The sequence below is a fragment of the Erythrolamprus reginae genome, chromosome 1 (assembly GCF_031021105.1).
Source record: "Erythrolamprus reginae isolate rEryReg1 chromosome 1, rEryReg1.hap1, whole genome shotgun sequence".
Classification (NCBI taxonomy): Eukaryota; Metazoa; Chordata; class Lepidosauria; order Squamata; family Dipsadidae; genus Erythrolamprus; species Erythrolamprus reginae.
In genome coordinates this window covers 405188525-405211325 of record NC_091950.1, presented here as the reverse complement: position 1 = coordinate 405211325, position 22801 = coordinate 405188525, and the positions used below count along the sequence as shown (strand labels likewise).

The 22801-nt window shown below is 42.9% G+C and overlaps 1 protein-coding gene across 1 annotated transcript in view; it reads left to right on the top strand.

The window, feature by feature from the left end:
- Positions 1–22801, top strand: part of UBE2G1 (ubiquitin conjugating enzyme E2 G1) — a 71285-nt gene that overhangs the window by 24519 nt on the left and 23965 nt on the right. The window contains exon 2 of the mRNA XM_070735216.1: positions 20368–20470. Within this exon, the coding sequence (XP_070591317.1) occupies positions 20368–20470 (103 nt within the window). The remainder of the gene's footprint in view (positions 1–20367; positions 20471–22801) is intronic.

Sequence of the window (22801 nt, the reverse complement as noted above, 5' to 3'; positions counted from 1 at the left end):
TTTTTGTAGCTATGATTGTAATTATTTCACCTTTAACACTGTCTGCTTTCCAGAATCACTTGTTGAGAAGGATCGCTATATAAAATCATTAAAAAAAATAAACTTGCAATCAGCAGGGTGAATTATAAATTTGTATTTAATTAGAACTTTCTCTGCAGGTACTCCTCGACTTACAGCCATTCGTTTAGTGACCATTGAAAGTTGCAATGGTCATGTGATTAATTAATTACTTTTTGGGACCTTCTGACAAGCAAAATCAATGGGGAAATCAAACTCACTGAGGAACCATGTTGCTAATTTAACAACCGCAATGATTCACATAACATGAGATTCCATATGAATCTCACTGACCAGTCAGATCCCACAGAGTTGGCTTTCTCCAGGTCCCGTCAACCAGTCAATGTCGCTTGGCAGGGCCAAGGGGAAGAGTCTTCTCTGTAGGGGCCCCGGCCCTCTGGAATCAGCTTCCACCCGAGATTTGCACTGCCCCCACCCTCCTTGCCGTTCGCAAGAGTCTTAAGACTCACTTATGTCACTAGGCTTGGGGCAATTAGATCTTGGGCCCCTGGCCGATGAATGTTATGTATTGCTGAGGTCTGAATGTGTACTGTTTGTTTGTTTATTTATTTATTTATTTTGTTAGCTAATTAATTAGTAACTTCCTTCCTTCCTTCCTTCCTTCCTTCCTTCCTTCCTTCCTTCCTTCCTTCCTTCCTTACTTACTTACTTACTTACTTACTTACTTACTTACTTATTTACTTATTTATTGCATTTGTATGCCGCCCCTCTCCGTAGACTCGGGGCGGCTAACAACAGTAATAAAAACGGCATATAACAATCCAATATTAAAACAGTTAAAAACCCTTATTATAAAACCAAACATACATATAGACATACCATGCATAAAATTGTAAAGGCCTAGGGGAAAGAGTATCTCAGTTCCCCCATGCCTGGCGGCAGAGGTGGGTTTTAAGAAGTTTACGATTGATTTTTAAAATATTGGGGATTTTAGGTTAGTTATCTAGTTTAATTAATTGGATTTGCCATTGTATTTTTTTAATTATTATATGTTGCAAGCCGTCCCGATTCTTCGGAATGAGTGAGTGAGTAGGTAAGTAGGGAGGGAGGTAAGGAGGGAGGTAAATAAACAAACAAACTGGCATAAAAGGTTATAAAATGGAGCAAAGCTCACTTAACAACTGTCTTGCTTAGCAACATAAATTTTGGGTCGTAAGTGATGACTGTACCCAATTCAAAATGCAGATTTTAACATTCATTTCTCAGAATCAGAATATTGAAAAAATGCTCTTTTATGTAAATACATTTCTGGTTGTAAAAAAAACAATTAGTAACATAACAGGATTATGAAACTAATAATTGTTTATGCCTTTTCCATCAACTTGCTTGACTTCATGCAAAATATGGAGAGAAATGTTTCCTTTGCTGTTGGCAATCCAAATTTTCCCTTCCAATTTATAGCTTCTAAGGTAGACATAAAACAACAGAGCAGGCAGGTAGTTTAGTTGATGTGTACATTGATTCTTGTGATCTTTGCCTGCTTTATTTCTGTGGCCACATATTCACTTAATGACCATGGTGATTCACTTAATGACCATGGTGATTCATTTAATGGCACCACAAAAGTTGTAAACATGGTTTGGTCATGTGATTAGGAGCTGTTGTGGCGCAGTGGCTAGAATGCAATATTGCAGGCTAATTCAGCCCACTGCCAGGAGTTTAATCCTCACTGGCTCAAGATTGACTCATCCTTCCAAGGTTGGTAAAATGATGACCCAGATTGTTGGGGGCAATATGATAGCCACTTAGAGCAGGGGTGTCATGCTTGTGGTGTTACATCATCACTAAACCAGGGGTGGGGGTGGCCAGCACATGATGCATCTGGGCTGAGAGGCCACAAGTTTGACACCTCTGGCTTAGAGAGGGCTTTAAAGCACTATGAAGTCTTAAGTGTTTTTTTTAATGCATTTTATTAGACAGGGTAATATCCAAGATTCTCCACTGCTTCTGGAAGGAGAGTCCAGGATGGGTTAACCCTCAATGCTATTGGTAGAGACTGAGTTATAAATTAATAAATTAACATGTTAATTAGGCACCGCCCCTTGCCTGCCCCCAAGGGCTCAGTTTCAAAAACTCAGTCTTTGGAGAGACATATGAGTTTATTGTGTAGAAAAAGTATTTAGAATAAAGTTAATTACATGTGTAAATTTTTTGATTAACCTGTTTTCTTTGTCTTTCTTGTTTTTCAGGAACTGCCAGACAGGACGGGGTTCTTGCCCTCCGTGGGCAACACCCCCATCATTTTCCCCCGGGAAACCTCTTCCCTCAGCGGGTACAGTTTTATGAAGGGGGTTTTCAGCCATGGGTCACTGGCCTCCGTGGCCAGACCCGGCTGCAGCCGAAGGTGAGGGGGTCCGTCCCCCTCACTGGGAGGCTGAGGGGGAGTCGCCCAGAGAGATCTTTCTCCCCCCAACAGAAGAAAAGCGGAGGAAATCGAGGCGGCCCAGCTAGAGTGATTGCGGCCATATGTTGGGCGGCAGGGACTAAAGCCGCTGCCGAAGCCGCCGCCGCCGAAAGCCGCCGCCGCCGAAAGCCGCCGCCGCCGAAAGCCGCCGCCGAAGCCGCCGCCGATGCCGCCGCCGCTGCCGAGCATATTGCCGGCTTATTGGTTTACCGCGCGCGCGCGCGCGCACTCGGGGCACGGTCCCCTGGGATTGCCGGTGAAAATGAACTCCTTTTGTGATAGGGAGGATATCGCGGCGGCTGGCCTTACTGTGGCTCGGGGACCTAAGGTTTTCCTGAAAGCCAGTTTCCTCACTGATGGGGCAAGGGCGAAGCTTATTACCGCCCCATTTACTCGCGGCCGCCATTTTGGGCATAACGGTTGCACCCGTTTAGGCGGGAAACCACCCCCCCTCCGTCCTTTAGGCCTTCATAAGCCTGTTAGTGACGTATTATCGCCTGAGGGGGTGGGGCGACGAGCAAGGTCTCGTCAGCAGTAGGCAGCCATTTTTTTGCTGCATTCTGTGGAAAAGCTTCGTGTATACCACAAAGGCAAGCACTCGGCTGTTTTCTTCTAATTCATTGAGTTGATCGGTTCTGTGAGTACCATGGATCAATTAGCAGTTGGTGGGGAGCAAGCAGTAACATCAGCCCCTCCCCCCAAGGCTAAGGACAAGGGAAAGTCTAAGCCCAAGGCTTCTCAGGGCCCATCCACTTCAGCATTCAGGGAGGCTGAAAAACGTATTCTGGCGTTGGAGCAACGTTTGGAGTCAGCTCTACACGCTCCTTCTCTAGCCTCTGGAAGGTCTCCAAGCCCTGCACCATTACCAGGGCACTTGACTCCCAATTCTGTGGTTCCAGAGGGGTTCCTACCGGGAAGGGATTGGTCCCCAGATCGCCAGGCCATCCAGCAGGCTCATCATTCCCTGAGTGGGCCAAGTTCTGCAACCTTGTCCAGGCCTCTGTGGGGTTTTTCACCCCAAGCCAAGGCAGGGCCTTCTGCTACATTCACCCCTACTGCTGCTGGGCTCAGATCTCAGCCTAGTACTTGGCAGGACCTGTCACCAGCTGTCCAAGAATTGGTTAATAATGCCTATTCACAAGGCATAGCAACAGGGGTGCAGCAATGCCATCAACAACCAGATCAACCTCAAAAACGGAATTTGTGGTCTGCACCGCCCCTTTCAGGTATGGGGTTATCAGAGGACCCATCCTGGCAGGAGGGTAGTGAAAAGGACTACGACTTCTCTGACGATGAGACTTTACCTGAGCAACCAACTGTCCCAGGCCTCTTTAAACCCGCCTTGTTTCGCACACTGTTACACAAGGCCAAACAAGCGGTGGACCTGCCGGGGATCACAAAGCCCGCAGAGACACCCAGATCAACTACATTGCTCAAAGAACCTCAGCCTGAAACAGACCACATTCCGGCATCAGATATTTTTATTCAAAACGCAAAAAGGCCATGGCAACATCCAGCGGCTGCTCAAGGCCCTTCAATGCTGGAGCGCAAGCTGTATGCATTTGATGAAGAGGTTGAGAATCTTCTTCAGTTTCCCCCAATTGATCATCCAGTTGTAAATCTGGTGTCAAATGCCATGGTTCCAGCTGAATCGGGGGACAATTTGAAGCCGGAGGACAGGAAGGCAGAGATCCTCATAAGAAAATCACATTCCATGTCCGGCTGGGCATTTCGGGCAGCGGCCGCTGCTTCTTTTTTCAATCGAGCGTCCATCGTTTGGATTGAGGAAATGATGTCCCGCCTTGGACCGGAGGATGGCAGGATGCGGCAGGACTTAAGTAAGCTGTTGGCCGCAGCGGAGTTCTCGGCGGATGCCACTCTCCACTCTGCCAAATTTTCAGCAAGGGGGATGTCCACCAACTTGTCCTCAAGACGCTTATTGTGGCTTAGAAGCTGGCCAGCCGACACCAAGTCGAAGTGGCGTCTGGCTTCCTCTCCCTTCCGCGGAGCTGATCTGTTTGGAGAAGTTCTCGATAAGGTCCTTGTCGAGGATAAGGACAAACGGAAGGTCCTGCCCAGGTCCAACAGACGGCAGGACAGGAGGTCTACGCCTTACAACAGGAGGCAGTCCTTTCGCTGGGACAATTCTTCCGGAACAGGTCAGACCCAGAGGCCATATTCTCAGGGACGTTTCACCCAAGCCTCTTCCTTTCGGAATGACCGGGCCGGCTTCCAGGATAGAACCAGAGGCTATCAGCAGGCTCGACGCCCTTTTAGAGGTACAAGCCAGAGAGGCTTCAAGCGCCCCAAATGACTTCGCCAGCAATCAACCGCTAGGGGGGAAGCTTCGCCTCTACAGTGCCTACTGGCGTGCCACTTCCTCGGACAGGTGGGCAATAGCCACGGTGTCTGGAGGCCTAAGGTTGGAGTTCCTTCAGCCCCCACCCAACCGTTTCCTCCAGTGCCCGACACCAAGGAATACAACCAAAAAGAGGGAACTGTTTCAAGAAATACAACATCTGTTGCATATTCACGCTATAGAGCCGGTTCCACAGCACGCCAGGGGGACCGGTTTCTATTCCATGATCTTCACAGTTCCAAAGTCGTCGGGAGGTTGCCGATTGATCCTGAATTTGAAGCAGTTAAATCTGTACATTCGGTACAGGAAATTCAGGATGCATTCGTTGCAAACCATCCTAGCGGCAGTTCGCCCCCAGGACCTTTTAACATCACTGGACCTGAAGGAGGCGTACCTACATGTACCAATTTACCCACCTCACCGAAGGTTTCTGCGTTTCTGCGTCGAAGGCGTCCATTATCAGTACAAGGCCATGCCATTCGGCCTTTCATCGGCGCCAAGAACCTTTACCAAACTGTTGGACGTCCTCTCGGCGAGCCTACGTGCACAATCGGTGCGCCTGATGGCCTATTTGGACGATATTGTGATCCTGTCCAAATCTCAGGCCCAGGCCCAGCAGGATCTCGCCCTGACGATGAGGACCTTGACGGAGCACGGCTTTACCATCAATGTGCCCAAGAGCCAGTTGATTCCATCTACCACGCTCCTACACCTGGGCGCCATCATCGATACGACCTCATGTATGGTGTACCTTTCCCGAGACAGGCGGCAGAACATCATTTCTCTCATTTCCTCCCTTCAGAGGGACAGGAAGTCGTCCATGGCCTTCTTGTCCAAGGTTCTGGGAACTCTGGTCTCATGCATAGGGATCATTCCATGGGCCAGACACCACATCCGAAGCCTTCAATGGTTTCTCCTCCCGGCACAGAAGGTCAGGACAAGTCATTCCAATGTGCGAGTCCGCCTGCCGAGGGATGTGAAAGAATCCCTGGCATGGTGGGCCTCCCCAGCCTTGTACCGGGGGCTCTCGTTTCGCACTCACGACTTACTCACACTGACGACGGATGCCAGCTTATCGGGTTGGGGAGCGCATATCGGTCAGCAATGCGCACAAGGACTCTGGTCCACGGAGGACCTCAACCCGGTGAACATCAATCTGTTAGAGCTAAGGGCAGTCTTTCTGGCACTCCAACACTTCACCCTTCTAGTACAGAACAAGCATGTATTAGTCTTGACGGACAATGTCGCGACCAAGGCCTACCTCAACCACCAGGGGGGTACCAGGTCACGACGCCTCATGCAGGAGGCTTCAGCCCTCTTCACCTGGGCCGAGAGGAATCTGCAATCGTTATCAGCAGAACATATCGCAGGAGTGGACAACACTCAGGCCGATTGGCTGAGCAGAACCACGCTCGATCCAACGGAATGGAAGCTGGACTCGCAACTATTCCGGATGATCACGGAGCGCTTCGGCACGCCTCTGGTGGACATGTTCGCAACGCACAACAATGCGCAACTCCCCAGATACTATACCCGCTACCCCTCGCACGAAGCGGAGGGGGTCGATGCCTTAATTTCCAGTTGGCCACGAGGTCTCCTCTATGCCTACCCGCCGACAAAGATTCTGCCAAGGGTCGTCGACAAGATTTTGCAGGAGAAGGCAGAAGTGATTCTGGTGGCTCCGTACTGGCCGCGCAGACCGTGGTTTTCGGACCTAGTGTCCCTCTCAGTCTCCCCGCCATGGAGGATTCCGGACACGAAAATATCCCTCAGCCAAGGATCAGTCCAACACCCGGAACCCCAGTGGTTCCAGTTGACCGTCTGGAGATTGAGCGGGGCAGATTGAGAGAACATAACTTGCCTGATGACATTATTTCAACAATGCAGGCAGCTAGGAGGCCATCCACTTCAAGAATATACCAGGCCACCTGGTCGGCCTTCTGTAAATTTTGTCAGGAGAACAACATGGATTTGGCGTCAGCTTCAGTGTTACAGGTATTGGGGTTCCTCCAGGCAGGTTTGCAGCGAGGTTTAGCTCCAAATACCCTCAGGAGGCAGGTCGCAGCTCTGTCAACTGTGATTAGGACGGGAGAGTTTAGGTCCTTATCTTTCCATCCTTGGATAAAGGATTTTCTTAAGGGTGCTGCGAATACTAATCCCCCACCAGTTCATCGCTTCCCGTCATGGGACCTGTCGCTGGTGCTAAAGGCATTGACCGGTCCACCATTTGAACCACTAAGGTCCATAGCACTTAGGTTCCTTACTATTAAAACAGCTTTCTTGGTCGCGATTACGTCGGCCAGAAGGGTTTCGGACATATCAGCCCTCTCCATACGTCCAGATCTTTGTATATTTTACCCTGACAGACTGGTTTTAAGGTTAGATCCAACTTTTATACCTAAAATCAATTCCCTGTTTCACAGGAAACAAGAGATAGTGTTACCTGACTTTTGTACTCATGGGCACCATCCGTTAGAACTCCGGTGGCACAAGCTGGATGTCAGGAGAGCGGTCAAGATATATATTAGAAGGACAGAGTCATTTAGAAGGTCTGAAAGGTTGTTCATCTCTTTCTCACAGACTAAATCGGGGCTTGGGGTTTCTCCCAGGTCAATCAGTCGTTGGATCCGCGAGTGTATTGCTGAGGCTTACGGGACTACCCCTCACATTCTCCCTCAAGGGATTACTGCTCATTCCACTCGCAGCGCGGCCACATCAGCAGCCTGGAGGACGCAGGCTTCGGCCGAGGACATATGCCGGGCAGCAACGTGGACTGCTCCCTCTACATTTATCCGGCATTATAAACTGGACATGTACGCCTCAGCTGAGGCTTCGTTTGGGAGAAGGGTGTTGCAGAGGGTTTGTTCTTCTACTGTTGATCCCTGAATCTGCACTCCCCCACCCTTGGACTAGAACTGGGGTATATCCCATCCTGGACTCTCCTTCCAGAAGCAGTGGAGAAGAACCGTTGTACCTACCTGAACGGTCTTCTCGATGCTCTGGAAGGAGAGTCCAGACCCGCCCAAGTAATCGTTTGATTCAAGGGATTGGGTTTACGGTTTTTAGCTGGTTGTGTTTGTTAAGGGTTCAATAAAATTGTGTTGAATTATAATGACTTCGTTTTTTGAAACTGAGCCCTTGGGGGCAGGCAAGGGGCGGTGCCTAATTAACATGTTAATTTATTAATTTATAACTCAGTCTCTACCAATAGCATTGAGGGTTAACCCATCCTGGACTCTCCTTCCAGAGCATCGAGAAGACCGTTCAGGTAGGTACAACGGTTCTTTTGTACTATTAAATGATTCAGGTGCTTAAGCAGAGAAGAGCCATTTCAGACAATCCTTCAGATGTACCACACAGAAAGGACTCAACAATGCAACTTCCTGAGTAGGGGAGCCACTGGCAGACAAAAAGACCATCAGATTTTGCCTGGAAAATTATAGAACCTCCAGAACACTCAGTTAAGAGCATTGGGGGAGTGCCAAGAGGCAGGGTCTAAGGGCTATTGTTATTGTTATGACTTGCTTTATGACTGTCACGACACAGTCCACTGTTTTTGGAACAACCCACATTTTGATCCATTGTTACAACAGGAATTGCCCAACAGGCTTGTCATCAAAATCACTAACCAACCAAACTTAACCACTTGACCTAACTGTCTCTCTGATGAACTGATGATTTGATTGTTGTTAATACAACCAGGAATAAAATCAACACAAGGAATTGAATGAATTTCAAATCTTCAATAGCAGATATGAAAATTAAATAAACTATTAAAAGCATTCTATGGTCCAATCAATTATATTCTTTAGGAGAGTTCCATGTAATCAGCTGTATGGAAGGTTTAATTGGGAATTGTCACCATGTAGGTGTTTAAAAGCATGACTGTAGGTTCAGGTGTTTAGTAGAGGCCTTTACATTGTACCTTGCTATTTGCTGTATAATTGTGAAGGTTCTCAGAACCTTCTTTAATGGTAGTGCTCCAAAAAGTCTAATCTTCTTTGGGCTTTGTCAATATGTGCTCTACATTTGTGAGAAGGCCAGGCTATAGCCACACCTTTAATGTTAATGGCTAATAAATGATGTGCAAGTTATTTGACTTGTACATCATTTAGGGGGACTGACAGCTAAAACACACAAAAAATAGTTTCAGAATTTGGGTATGTTTAGTTTAATGAAAAGAAGGACTGGGTGTGACATGATAGTAGTGTCCCAATATCTCAGGAGCTACCACAAAGAAGAGGGAGTCAATCTGTTCTCCAAAACACCTGAAGGCAGGACAAGAAGCGATGCATGGAAACTAATCAAGGAGTGAAGCAACCTAGAACTAAAGAGAAATTCCCTGACAGAACAATAAAGCCAGTGGAATGATTTGCCTCTAGAAGTTGTGGGTGCTCCAACAATGTCTGTGGAGAGGGGCGGCATACAAATCTAAATAATAATAATAATAATAATTATTATTATTAATAATAATAATAATAATAATAAATAAATAATAAATAAATAATAAATAAATAATAAATAAATAATAAATAAATAAATAAATATTAATAATAATAATAATAAATAATAAATAAATAATAAATAAATAATAAATAAATAATAAATAATAAATAATAATAAATAAATAATAAATAATAAATAATAATAATAAATAAATAATAATAATAATGGATGTTTTAAGAAGAGATTGGACAATTTGATTGAAATGGTATAGGTCAGTGATGGCTAACCTTTTTCCTATTGAGTGCTGGCACCCATACTGCAATGTGCATGTGACCTACCCACCCCTTTGCATATGTGAACCCCATGCTCCCCCCGCACATCTGCGTGTGACCCTCGCTTCTCTACATGCATGCGTGCCCCCACCCAATGCAAATGCGCATGGGCCCCGTGCACTCCCCACCCTGTTGACCGCACACACACACACACACCATGTTTTGGGCCTAGCAGGCCTTCCTGCAGCCTCCTAGGACCAAAAGACAGACTGCCAGGGAGGGGCACATGCCCATGGTCCCCCCTCCTCCATGCATATATGCATGACCCCCATCCACCCCTGCGCACGCACATGCATCCCCCAATCTGCCCTGCCCTTCGCACAAGTGCAGCAGATATCCAAAAATCAGCTGGTTGCTGGGAGGCACACAGGGATGTACGGCGGAGCTCAGCTGGAGGATTGCTCATGTGCCCGCAGAGAGGGGTATAGGTTTTTACTGCTTTTGCGTATTGGACTACAGTATAATATCTCCAATGTCCCTTCCAATTGTGTTATTCTGTAAGTCTAGTTCAGTGCCAGATTTTCACCATCTTCTATGTTGACTGGAATTCACATGTCTCAGTAAAGGAGAATATTTGTAGTTCAGGATAGAAATGAGGGGTCATTGGTGTGCTCTGAGCTTCATTATCCAAACTAGGCACCGTTATGAGTCCTAGCAGAGAGCTCAGTGTACGAAGGAGCTCTCATTTACATGTCTAAATTCCTGCCAATATGTTGTGAGAAACTACAAGAGGCTTGCTAAATCATATGGACTTTCAAAAGTTGAAACTGAGGGAAGGTGGAATAAAGAATAAAAAAGAAAAAGCACTGATTTCCAGATATTTTACTCTGGTGCATAAGATACATAATAAAGTTATAATATCAATGTTATACCAAGTAGTAGCTGCTAGCCATTTCTATAACAATAGCCCATTTAATTGTCAAAACCCAAGCTCCAATTTTCCCATTTCTTCCTCTTTCACACCGATTAGTTAATTTATCATTAAAAATATGTGCATTTTGGGATATATCAACTGAACTAATATCTTGAATAAATTGTTCTCCAAAGTCCATTTCCTTGAAAAGTCTGTAAAAGTTCTTTTAATGTTTAATATGACAAAAGAAGAAAAAAATGAGAATTCCTGATTAGAGAGAAATCATTAATTTTAATTAAATTAATTTTCAATATTATTTGACATTTCAAGTGCTATAGAGTTTATATAAAACTATAAAGTTTCACAAATTGGTAACACAATCCAACTTGCTGTCTTCATATCTGTAAATTAGAAGATAGTGGCAGAAATGGCCAGTACTGAAAGATATTTCTAAGGCTAGTTGTGAGAAAGATAAACAAGTGGGCCTCTGCTGAGGCAAGTGTAAAATAAAACTGCAAGTGCATGAAAGCATGGAGTCTTGGCAGGCTCATCTCAGGTGCTGCAACTATTCTACAGTGCTATGGCTGGTTTACTGACAAACAGGAAAGAGAAACTAAGTGAGGTATGTGTGTGTGTGTGTTTACATATTTTTGCTGCTAAGTGAAAAGGAAGGTAAAATTATAGTTGTCGACTATAAAAAATTTATCTACCTTGGAATGGCCCCTGCGTAGGGCCGAGAGGCAAAAGGAAAGCAAAATTGCTTCCTCCCAAATTTGGGAATACCGGGTGATTTCGACAGAAAATTAAACGTGTGGGGGGGGGTGTTCCCCACTGGGAGGCACTTGGGGAAAGTGGCGGAAGAGTCCGAGGAGAGATAAGAATGAAAAAATACCGCTGTCCCTCTCCACTCCATTCACCTCACTTCGCCCGCCACCGCATCCCCTATCGCTGTCCCTCTCCCCATTGCGTTCGCCTCCGCTTCGCCCGCCCGCCGTTTTGGATTTTCCTAATGGGTTTGCATGCATTATTCACTTTTACATTGATTGCTATGGGGAAGATTGCTTCTTCTTACAAACTTTTCTACTTAAGAACCTGGTCGTGGAACAAATTACCGTAAGTTCTTATGTAGAGTTACCACTGTACTGTTTTCACTCTGCTCAAGGGTCAGATTTTAGTCCAGTGCTTCCCAAATTTTTTCCTTCATTATCCAAAACTGCTTATCAGAAAATTCTTATCTAACTATCCCTGTTGTGATTGGGTAATGAGTTTGTGGGTCTCTTTCCAGAGGAACAAAAAACCTTGGGTGATTTACCCAGCTTTGGAAAACATTGCTTTAATCCTAACCACTTAGATGATTTGCTACAATATTTGAAATTTTTGAGTTATTTTGCTAACTAGATAACTTTACTATCAAATGAATTTCCTTCCTCCCACAATCCTTTCAGTTAGTCTGATGAGTTATGAATCTAGAATATGATCAGTTTTCGATTTCTTAACAAATATGCTGTTGGTTTAGTAAGTAGAATGAGAAAAAACATGGATACCTCTATATGCTAATTAACATATAGTTTCTGTGCACAGGTAAAATGCACAAGCCACTATAAAGTACTAAAGAAGTACTGTTAAAAATACTTCAAAGTTTCCAATTCACAGCAGTGATTTAGAGAGATCTCCTAATAGGTTGCCTGTAGGAACACGTACATGATTAAACCAATATATCCACACTGCTCTTTCATACTTGAAATGACATTGCTGTTGCTTCTGGGGATAGGAGATATACTGTACATGAACCATGAGAGCATGGGAATTACCCTACCTTTACAAGCACAGTTTCTATTTGATACAGAAAAGTCATCCCAATAATGATTCTGGATCTTTCATACTGACGTGTTTAAGACCAGTTTGCTGAGATTATTAGATTATCTGAATTCATGGGTTGTGTGGGTATGTTCAGCAGCAATTTTTAATGCAAAATAAGTACATATAGACTTTAAAAAAAAACAATTTTATTAAGTTTCAAAGAATGCTAAAATACAACATTTTTAAAAATGAAAAAGATCAGAGGAAAAAGTTAAGTGACAAGAAAGAAAGGGAAAAAGGTATACAGTGATCCCTCGAGTATCGCGAGGGTTACGTTCCAAGACCTCTCGCAATAATCGATTTTTGCGCGATATAGTGGTGCGGAAGTAAAAACACCATCTGCGCATGCGCGCCCTTTTTTCCATGGCCGCGCATGCGCAGATGGTGGAGCCGGGGAGCGATGAAAGTGCGGAAGCCGACAAAGATTGCTTTGAATGTCGGCTGCCCCCGCCCCCCCAGCGCATCCGGTGCCCTCGCCGCTACCGCTTGCCCGCCCGCCCGATCCACCCCTCTCACCGGCTTTCGGACACGGATCCTCCTGCAGCAGCGCTGCCGAGCAGATCAGCTGCTGGGCGGCCGAAGAAACCTTCCCTGGGTCTTCCTCACCACCCACGCAAAGGGGAAACCCCGATCTTCGGCTCCTCGCTGCTGCCGCGCTGCCGAGCAGATCAGCTGCTGGGCGGCCGAAGAAACCTTCCCTGGGTCTTCCCCGCCGCCCACGCAAAGGGGAAACCCCGATCTTCGGCTCCTCGCTGCTGCCCGCCCGCCGCCCGCCGCTCGAGAGCAAGAGGGGGAGAGATAGAGAAAGAGAGAGAAGGAAAGAAAGAGATGAGAGAGGGAGGAAGAGAGTGTGAGAGAGGAAGAAGCAAGAGAGAGAAAGAGAGAGAGAAAGAAAGATGAGAAAGGAAGGAAGAGAGTGACGTCATCGGGTGGGAAAAACCGCGGTATAGCAAAAAAAAACCGTGGAGTATTTTTTAATTAATATTTTTTGAAAAATCGTGGTGTAGCCGTTTCGCGAAGATCGAGATCGTGAAGATCGAGGGATCACTGTACAATGATTTCCAGGTTTTTTAGTACAGATAAAAATATATAATAAAATAGTAATAATGTGGAGTCACCATTTTATTATATATTTTATCTGAAGGAAGTTGGAAATCATGTTTTGTTTTAATTTAAACAAAAAGATATAAATAATATACAAACCAAACAATCTAAAACACTAAAATTCTATTAAAACATCTACTTGCTCTTAGCAAAATAAGTATAGTCGGAATTTGTGTTTATATCTGATTCTGTTTAATCCTTGCCATAAAGATCATGGTGACTCATGGGTTGGGTTTAAAACTTAGATGTAATATTAAGCAACCCTTTTCTAAAATTGTTTTTTTCCCCAGGTATATTTGGATTATAACTACTGATTGATTAAAACTTATTTGATTCAAAATGGGGGTGCTCTCTTATATGGCTGCTTTTTATTTTTGGGGGTATCATTTATGTTTTGATTGTAATTTACAATGACTGTGGGATGGACAGCATTATAAATCAAATAATAAATAAAAATCTTCATAGAATTCTTATTTTCTTTGTGTAGCAGTGCTTTAGGATTTATGAAAGACTATTTATAATGACACCCCCCCTTTTTTTGCTGTTGATCCATTAGTGACTGACAATCTTATTCCGTGTGCCCCTTAAACAAATGACATACATTTCTTTAGGAGCCTGAATTTTGAACAGAATCTTAAACATGGAATAAGTAGTTGGCTTTAAGTTTTTTGTATTGGAGTTCTTGTTGGCTTTGGGGAAGAAAGGCAATTATTTGATATTTTGCTATTGCAAAATAAATATACAAATACCACCATATGAAACAAAAGTGACAAATACTGTAAATATTTCTCTATTTAAGTATACTTCTTGTCCAGTTATAAAATTGGACAAGATTTTAGAATTATTTTACACTTAAGTATTCTGGACAATTAGCTATTAGTTCAAAGCAATGTAGCTGTTCTGCAAGTAGACCTTGAAGTATTAGCCCTGAAGTGTAGCGGTTGAAATGTAACTGGAAGACATTTCTGGTTTTGAAAAGTTTTTGTTCCTTTTAACTTCATTTCAATCTGGTTTTTAACTTGTTTTTAACTATATCTTTTATATCATTTTACTGACTTATCTTTAAACTGCCCACAAACACATTAATGTCTTAGGTGGTATAGAAATTTGATAAATAAAATTCATTTTTTGCAAATTCTTTTCTTTCAGCAACTTGTCATTTGTGCCCTTTTGGTTTCATTAAACAATATCTATCCTAGCTTTTTAAATGTTCTTTGCAGAAAGGTAGCTAATGAGAAATTTACTTCTGTTGAAACATGTGCATTACATAGTGCTTGATAGTTGGAACGGTGTTTCTTCTCTTTGCATTCACAAGTACTAGGAGAAGCATTTATATGAAATGGAAGCTGCCACAGCAAGTTAAAATTTATTTATTTATTTATTTATTATTTAGATTTGTATGCCGCCCCTCTCCGCAGACTCGGGGCGGCTCACAACAAAGTGAAACAATTTACAACAAATCTAAATTACAGTTTAAAAATATTTTAAAAACCCCATTTTCTAAACAAACATACATTCAGACATACCATTCATAAATTGTATATGCCCGGGGGGGGGGGGGGATGTCTCAGTTCCCCCATGCCTGACGACAAAGGTGGGTCTTAAGGAGCTTACGAAGGCAAGAAGAGTAGGGGCAGTTCTGATCTTCGGGGGGAGTTGGTTCCAGAGGGTTGGGGCCGCCACAGAGTAGGCTCTTCCCCTGGGGCCTGTTGAGATACCATGCATTATTGCTCCTTTAACCATAATATTTTTCCTGCTTAGTAACTTTCATTGATTATACTGTTTTGCCTGACTTGGATTTATATCGACAGCTTGATCATCATTAAATAAAATCAAAGACCACACTGCTTGCCTGGCATGTTGCTAAATTACAGATGTAACCCAACCACTATTTGTTTATATAATAAAACAACTTTTTGTTTCCCATCTCAGATTGATTAAAACATTCAGTATAAATGCCTACCTGTTGTGAGTCGATAGCCAGTTTATGCAGAGTCAAAATTATTTTGTTTTGTTCTTAATTAATAGCAGTGCTACCTTGATAGCAAATGTAAGTGCTATTGAAATGTAAGTGCTATTGAATAATCACATTTGCATTTTCTGAATTCTCTGTATTTTAAACATTTATATACAGCTGCCATTTGTTTGAGGGTTTTTTAAAGGAAAATTTGAGACCATGCAGAAGCAAAATCTTGAGATATACAATATTTTATATTGGAATTTCAGTTGCAGTAATTGAAATAGATATTTTGCTTAGTTTAAGAGTTTTTCTTGAGGGACAATGGATGCCACTTGAAAATAACATACGTACCGTAATTTAAAATGATTCCAAACTCTGGAGTTTATAGCTTCCTAGTAGAAAACTGTCAAGGATAGAGCCGAGGATTAAGCTGAATTCAAGGGTGTTGTCTCCCTCTGTAGGTTAAGCAGGCTTTTTTTTTAAAGCAAAACAATTTCTCAGAATTTAAATGCCTTAAGCAGACTAAAATGTGCTTTTGGTATTGCTGACCTTAGTGGAGAGGCAGAACCTAGGCATATATACAGCTTCAATTACATAGCTGCTAAATTTTGCAAACCTGAAACATAGCTGTGGCATCTTGTGTGCGTCAGTGCCTTGTTTTGCTTTTGTCCTTTAATGCAACTGTTACTCTCCCATCCAGCAAATCTTAGTTCAGGCTGTTTGCACAATCCTAATGAAACACTGTCAAGAAAAAAGATGTTCATACTATCTGTGCATGTTGTGTAGGCTGCTGGGTGAACGTTTAAATTTGGGAATTGGGGAGATCTGGGAGGCTTTCAGTTGGATTTTTCAACATGTTCACATCTTGAAAATAATATTAGTTTTTATACATTCTTATTCTGGTTTTTATGTACAAATACAGATCAGTTGTTGATTTATCTAGCAATGTAATTGAGTAGTATCGTGTCAGCTTATAACCACAGCTGGAACTTGAACCTGGGTCACTGAGTTGTGCCCAGTTTTGCAAGCATTTTTGCTGTGATCATTAAGCAAAACTTGGTTGTTCAGTGAATCTGGCTCCCCTCTATTACTTTGCTTTATGGGAAGGTAGCAGGTGGCAATTATGTGGGGTGCTTCAACTAGTATAAATACATGGCCAGTTGCCAAGCACCCAAATTTTGATCACTGAACTCAGGATACATTAATGGAATTGCCACAGTCTGCAGATAAATGATCCTATTTAAAGAGGCAATAAAACTTGTATGGTATTATTTGATCTTAATAGATATATATTGGTTTCTAATAATCAGTAAATGTTGGCTCACAAGTCTATTTTAAAATAGAATTTTGCATAGAATTGCTGCACTGATGTGTGGATTCCTGGATCCATCTTTCTTTTTTCTACAGAGGCTTGATGTTACCTAGATCAGTGACGGCAAACCTTTTTTTGGCTCGAGTGCTAAAAGGGTGCAAGCGTGTGTGTGCCCGCACTCATAATACAATACCCTCCCCCTGCGCATGTGCACCATCCCCGTGCATGCACACAACCCCTGCACTGCTCCTGCACATGTACTCAACCCCTGCACTGCGGGAGGTGCACCGTATGCACAGGCATCACTGAAGCATCTGGACTTCCGGTAGGCCCATTAGGCTGTTTTTCACTCTCAGAGTTTAGGAAAGCCTTCTGAAGCCTGGGGAGAGCGAAAAATGTCCCAACAGGCCAACCAGAAGTTCAGAAACAAACTTCCAGTTGGGCTGTTTTTTTGCCATCCCCAGGCTTCAGGAGGCTTTCCTGAAGCCTGGGGAAAGCGAAAATGGCTGAAAACAAGGCCGAAAATCAGGTGACCCTGGAGCTGACCTAGGGCATTGCCTTGCATGTCCTCAGATATGGCTCCGTTTGCCACCAGTGGCATGTATGCTCTAGGTTCACCATCACTGGCCTAAATTCTTGAAAATATATACCCAGCTGTGGTTTTCATCAACCATCAAGGGAATTAAGGTAGAAATACTGGTTAGAAGAAGTTCTCTCTTTTAGCTAAGTTGCCTCTTTCCCAGTCCCTGAGTGCCAATGTGTTGGCATCAGGCTATTCTTAATTATTGGTAGAGAGTAAAAAGAATTTGCCTGAGAAAGAGTGGGCCAATATGGCATGCAGGGCTGAGACGTGGAAGAGCAATTCCCTGCCATTCTCATCTAATCTTCAACTTGCCCACTAAGGTTTCAGGTTTTGCACAGCAGGAGACGAATACTGAGCCTTTGAGAATTTTGCTGTGGTCAGAGGCTCAGCTCTATATGAAATAAGATGCAAATATCTTTTCCACTTGGTTCTTGCACTGAACAAAAGGGGGGGCATGTAACCACTAGATACCTTTTAATCAGGAGTATCTGTAGTGGTGGTCTTTGGTTTCAAAAGAGCAAGTTCATCTTAGGAATTAAATCTGATCTGTTATGTGTTTGCAATGCATGTAATGTGTTAAAAAGTGTGGGGGTTTGCCCACTATTTTGAAGCCAGTGAGTATCATTGAGGGAGCCCCTGCTTCCACTGTTTCTACAATTTGTCATGGTGAATTGTAAAAATCTAAGATACCGTTAATGCACAGCCTGTCATATTGCCCTGTAGGTTCAGTGCCTCAGTTCTTAGAGCTCACTCTGGAATGGGACATCATGGCCCACTCGCTGTGGGACAATTCAACAAATACAGTAGTCCCTCGCTATACCGTGCTTCACCTACTGCAGCTTCACTTCATCGCGGGTTTCTGAGGAAGTCGATCGGCAGATTTAAACAGCCCGCCGAACTCGATCGGCAGGTTTTTCCAAAAAAAACCAAACATCTAAAATTGTAAATACTGTATTTAAATACTGTATCTAAAATAAATACTGTGTGGGAAGGGTTTATAAACACTTAAACAATGAAAACTTACCAAACAATTACAATATAAATACTTAAATAAGTACTATCAGTCGCTAAATTCCACATCGCGGATTTCACCTATCGCGGCCTGGTCTGGAACGTAACACCAGCGACAGGTGAGGGACTACTGTACTATAAAAGTTACATTAACTTCAGTGGAGCCATGTTTAGTAATACAGTAGTCCCTCACCGATCGAGTTCGGCGGGCTGTTTAAATCTGCCGATCGACTTCCTCAGAAACCCGCGATGAAGTGAAGCCGCAGTAGGTGAAGCGCGGTATAGCGAGGGACTACTGTAAAACAAATAAAAGTCAATCCAGAAATAAAAGAGGGTTAGTAATTTTAACGAAAATATGATCAACGGTAATAAAAGTAACTAATTAATACATCAGATTATCTCAGTGATTGTCTCACAATTAGTTGACCATTGCAAGTTGTCCTAGGACACACACACCCTCCAGTATGAAGCAGGCATCCAGTTCCCCCTGGCTGTTAGTTCTAGACTCAGTAATATGTTATGGGTAGAATCTTTAGTAATTCAGGAATTCATGGACATTGAATAAGTATTGTGTCAATCATTTTATGACTAATTTGCAACTCATCAATAACACTGATGCAAAGGGGGGAAATACCTTTTTTGTGTGCCAGATGAACAATTCATTCAGTGGTGGGTTTAACTTACATTTGCTACTGGTTTGGGAACCGGAGCATGCGCACGTAATACTTCTGCGTATATGCAGAACATCCATGGTGACGTCTGGGCAGCTGGATGGAGCGTTCCACTGCTGCTGCTACCGGTTTGTTCAAACCAGGGCGAACCGGTAGAATCCTACCACTCATTTCATTGGGAAGTTTATCATTGCTTGGGTACTCACATAGACGTTGTCATTGCTCAGTAGTTTTTACCTAAGCACAGTGAAGAAAGCTGTTTCAATATTCTCTCACTGTGCGAAATTTTATGGAGCAGGTATTTTTTAGATTTCCAGTTCATTTAGAGCTATTGGCTCTAAATCCTTAATGTTGGAGTGATTTGAAGGATCTGTATGTATACATTTTAAAATTAAATGTTAGTGCTTATTCTTTTTAACAATAGCTTACTGTTTAAAGGGCAGGTGGAATTTGATTAGTACAATTAAGGCTACTAAAGAGTATTGAAGTATATTATAAAAGACAGCAAACCAAAAAAGAAGACAGTAACTTGCACAGAAAAAGTCAGGTAGTTGAATAGAATTTCCTTGAGTTACTTTTTTGTCATTTGTGAGCTTATGATTAAATCAATTAAAAAATTGATATATTTTTTTGTGTTGTGGCCCATTCATGTCCCGTGCAATTAGTAATGGACTCAGAGGCAGTGAGGCATCCTGTGTTCCTGACACCCGTGACTGACAGCAAAGAGGATGTGGTGTCAGAGGCTGAAGAGCAAGCAGGGCCTTCTGCACCTCCTGAGATGAGTGACTCAGGAGATTCATGCTAGGATTCGTAGGGCCTCTAGGAGGCATGAGTGGTTATTCAGGAGGAAGTTTCCTCGTGAGTAGCACTGCTGGCTACTGGGCCATGCCCTCAGGCTATTTAAGGGGAAGTCACGCAATGCTTTGACGCAGAGAACAACATAATTCGTTTCAGAAATCTTGTTGCAGCTTGTGTCTTTGGCTTGTGTTTTAAAAGAACCACATTCTTGGCTGCAGTAGTCAGCTCCGGGCTTCCAGCCAACCTCTGTATGTCTACACTCCTGAATCTTGCTTCAAATTGGTAAATACTGCCATGTTTATCTCTTCTTGGGACTCTGGCCAGCTGATAAGACTTTATAATCAGTGTAGTGAAGCCTTTGCTAGTTTCTACCTTTTTGAAAAGTCTCAATAGGCATAAGACTTTTGTAAATAATAAAACCTTTATTAGTTAATCCGATGGTGGGCATCTTATTTTGGGGATGCTTGATGCTGGGACAGAACAGAATGTGGCAGCAAAAAGGAGCATTTTGAAATATTCTGAAAATTCTCTTGTATGCATGTCATTAATGAAGCATGAATATGAGTTATATAGTATAACAATTTTTGTTTCAACAGAACTCAACAAAAATCCAGTGGAAGGCTTCTCAGCAGGTTTAATAGATGACAATGATCTCTATCGATGGGAAGTTCTTATTATTGGGCCTCCAGATACACTCTAGTAAGTATTTCTAATAACTCAGCTAATAGCTTGTGATGTTAGCATTTAATTTCTTGTAAATCAGCTTCAGGCTTTGATTTTGCTGAAAGTGATAGCATAGCTTTTGGTCTCATTTTAAGATTTAATATACCAGTAAGACTTGCATATGCATCTTAAGTGTGTCAGTACTCTCTATATACCTCTTAGGGGAACATAATATTGGCTTGCAAGATAGTCTCTAGATTGGAAATGCTAACTTGCACAGAGTAGCATTTTATGATAATGTCTGTGAGAAAGTTATAGTATGTTTGCTGATTTAGGAGAGGTGTTATCAGGGGAATAGGGATGCTGTGGATGAATATAAAAGTTTGTTACTGAATGCAATAACCTCTGTATGATAGAAATAAAGCATGCATGTGAATAAATAGAACAATTAACATAAGTACATCTTGGAGGAGGGAATAAGGCAAGGATGTGTAATAGTTTCTTGATCATATAATAATATTATTATTATTATTATTATTATTATTATTATTTATTACATTTGTATGCCGCCCCTCTCCGAGGACTTGGAGCGGCTCACAAGTAAAAAGCATCATATACAAATCCAATATTAAAACAGTTTTAAAAACCCTTATTAAAAAACAATCATGCAACCCAAACAAACCATACATAAACCAAGACAGCTAATTCTTCCATGCCTGGCAACATAGGTGGGTTTTTAAGAGTTTACGAAAGGCGAGGAGGGTGGAGGCAGTCCTAATCTCCGGGAGGGGGGGAGTTAATGCACTTATGAATAAATGTATCAGGGATGTTTGTAGTGTCAATTTGGGACATGAATGCTGTTGTTGGCTGAAAACCTGAATAATATTCAGGAAATGTTAGATTGTGTGACACATGGTACATCTACTACTAGACATCTATTTGCTACTAAACATGTTGTATTTGTAACCTTTAACTAGATGAAACAGGTACAATCAGAGGACAAAACGTTTTCACCCAAGGTAGCTCAAATGGGTTAACTCACCAAATGTAGCCAAAATTCAGAGCCTACGAGGATTGTATGCATGTGTGCAAGCATAAGGAGGTCAAGGAAAGGAGGTATGGAGTACATGTGAGCAAAGGAAGGAAGGCATAGTGCATGCAAGGAAAAAAATGCTGGGGGATGGAGGAGACTTACCCAAGTGACTTGCCACCTTTCCTGCCAGCTTTTCTATTAACCATGTTTATGGGAAACCATCATGAAAGATCACAAATGGTGATCACATGAATGCAGCTCATTTGCAGCCGATTTGATTTGATTTGATTTATTGGATTTGTATGCCGCCCCTCTCCGGAGACACTCGGGGCGGCTAACAACAATAATAGAACAGTACTGTATACACAATAATCCAATAGTAAAAACAATTAAAAACCCATTAAAGTAAAAACCAAACATACATACATACATACCATGCATAAAATTGTAAAGGTCTAGGGGGAAAGAGTATCTCAGTTCCCCCATGCCTGACGGCAGAGGTGGGTTTTAAGTAGCTTACGGAAGGCAAGGAGGGTGGGGGCAATTCTAATCTCTGGGGGGAGTTGGTTCCAGAGGGCCGGGGCCACCACAGAGAAGGCTCTTCCCCTGGGTCCCGCCAACTGGCATTGTTTAGTTGACGGGACCCGGAGAAGACCCACTCTGTGGGACCTAACTGGTCGCTAGGATTCGTGCAGCAGAAGGGGGTCCCTGAGATAATCTGGTCCGGTGCCATGAAGGGCTTTATAGGTCATAACCAACACTTTGAATTGTGACCAGAAACTGATCGGCAACCAATGCAGACTGCGGAGTGTTGGTGTGACATGGGCATATTTAGGGAAGCCCATGATTGCTCTCGCAGCTGCATTCTGCACGATCTGAAGTTTCCAAACACATTTCAAAGGTATCCCCATGTAGAGAGCGTTACAGTAGTCGAGCCTCGAGGTGATGAGGGCATGAGTGACTGTGAGCAGTGACTCCCGGTCCAAATAGGGTCGCAACTGGTGCACCAGACGAACCTGGTCATATGTATGAGCTATTTGCCAAGCATTCAAATTCTATTCGCATAACTACAGGGGCCTTGCAGCAACCAGAACTTTGAGAACCAGTCGCAAGTTCCTTCATTCAGCATTATAATTGAATGTGCGGTCGTAGCTTGAGGTCGTCCTGTAGGTTGAACAGAAGGAGAAAATCAGTAAAATTTTAGTTAGATGGAGCTGATGAAATTCTTAAAAAGAAAGTTGTAAAGAGGTTAAATATCCAAAGACCAAATATGCCGTGTATGAATATGGTAGAAGCAAAGATAGTTTTATAAGAATTAAAAGAGGAATATAAAA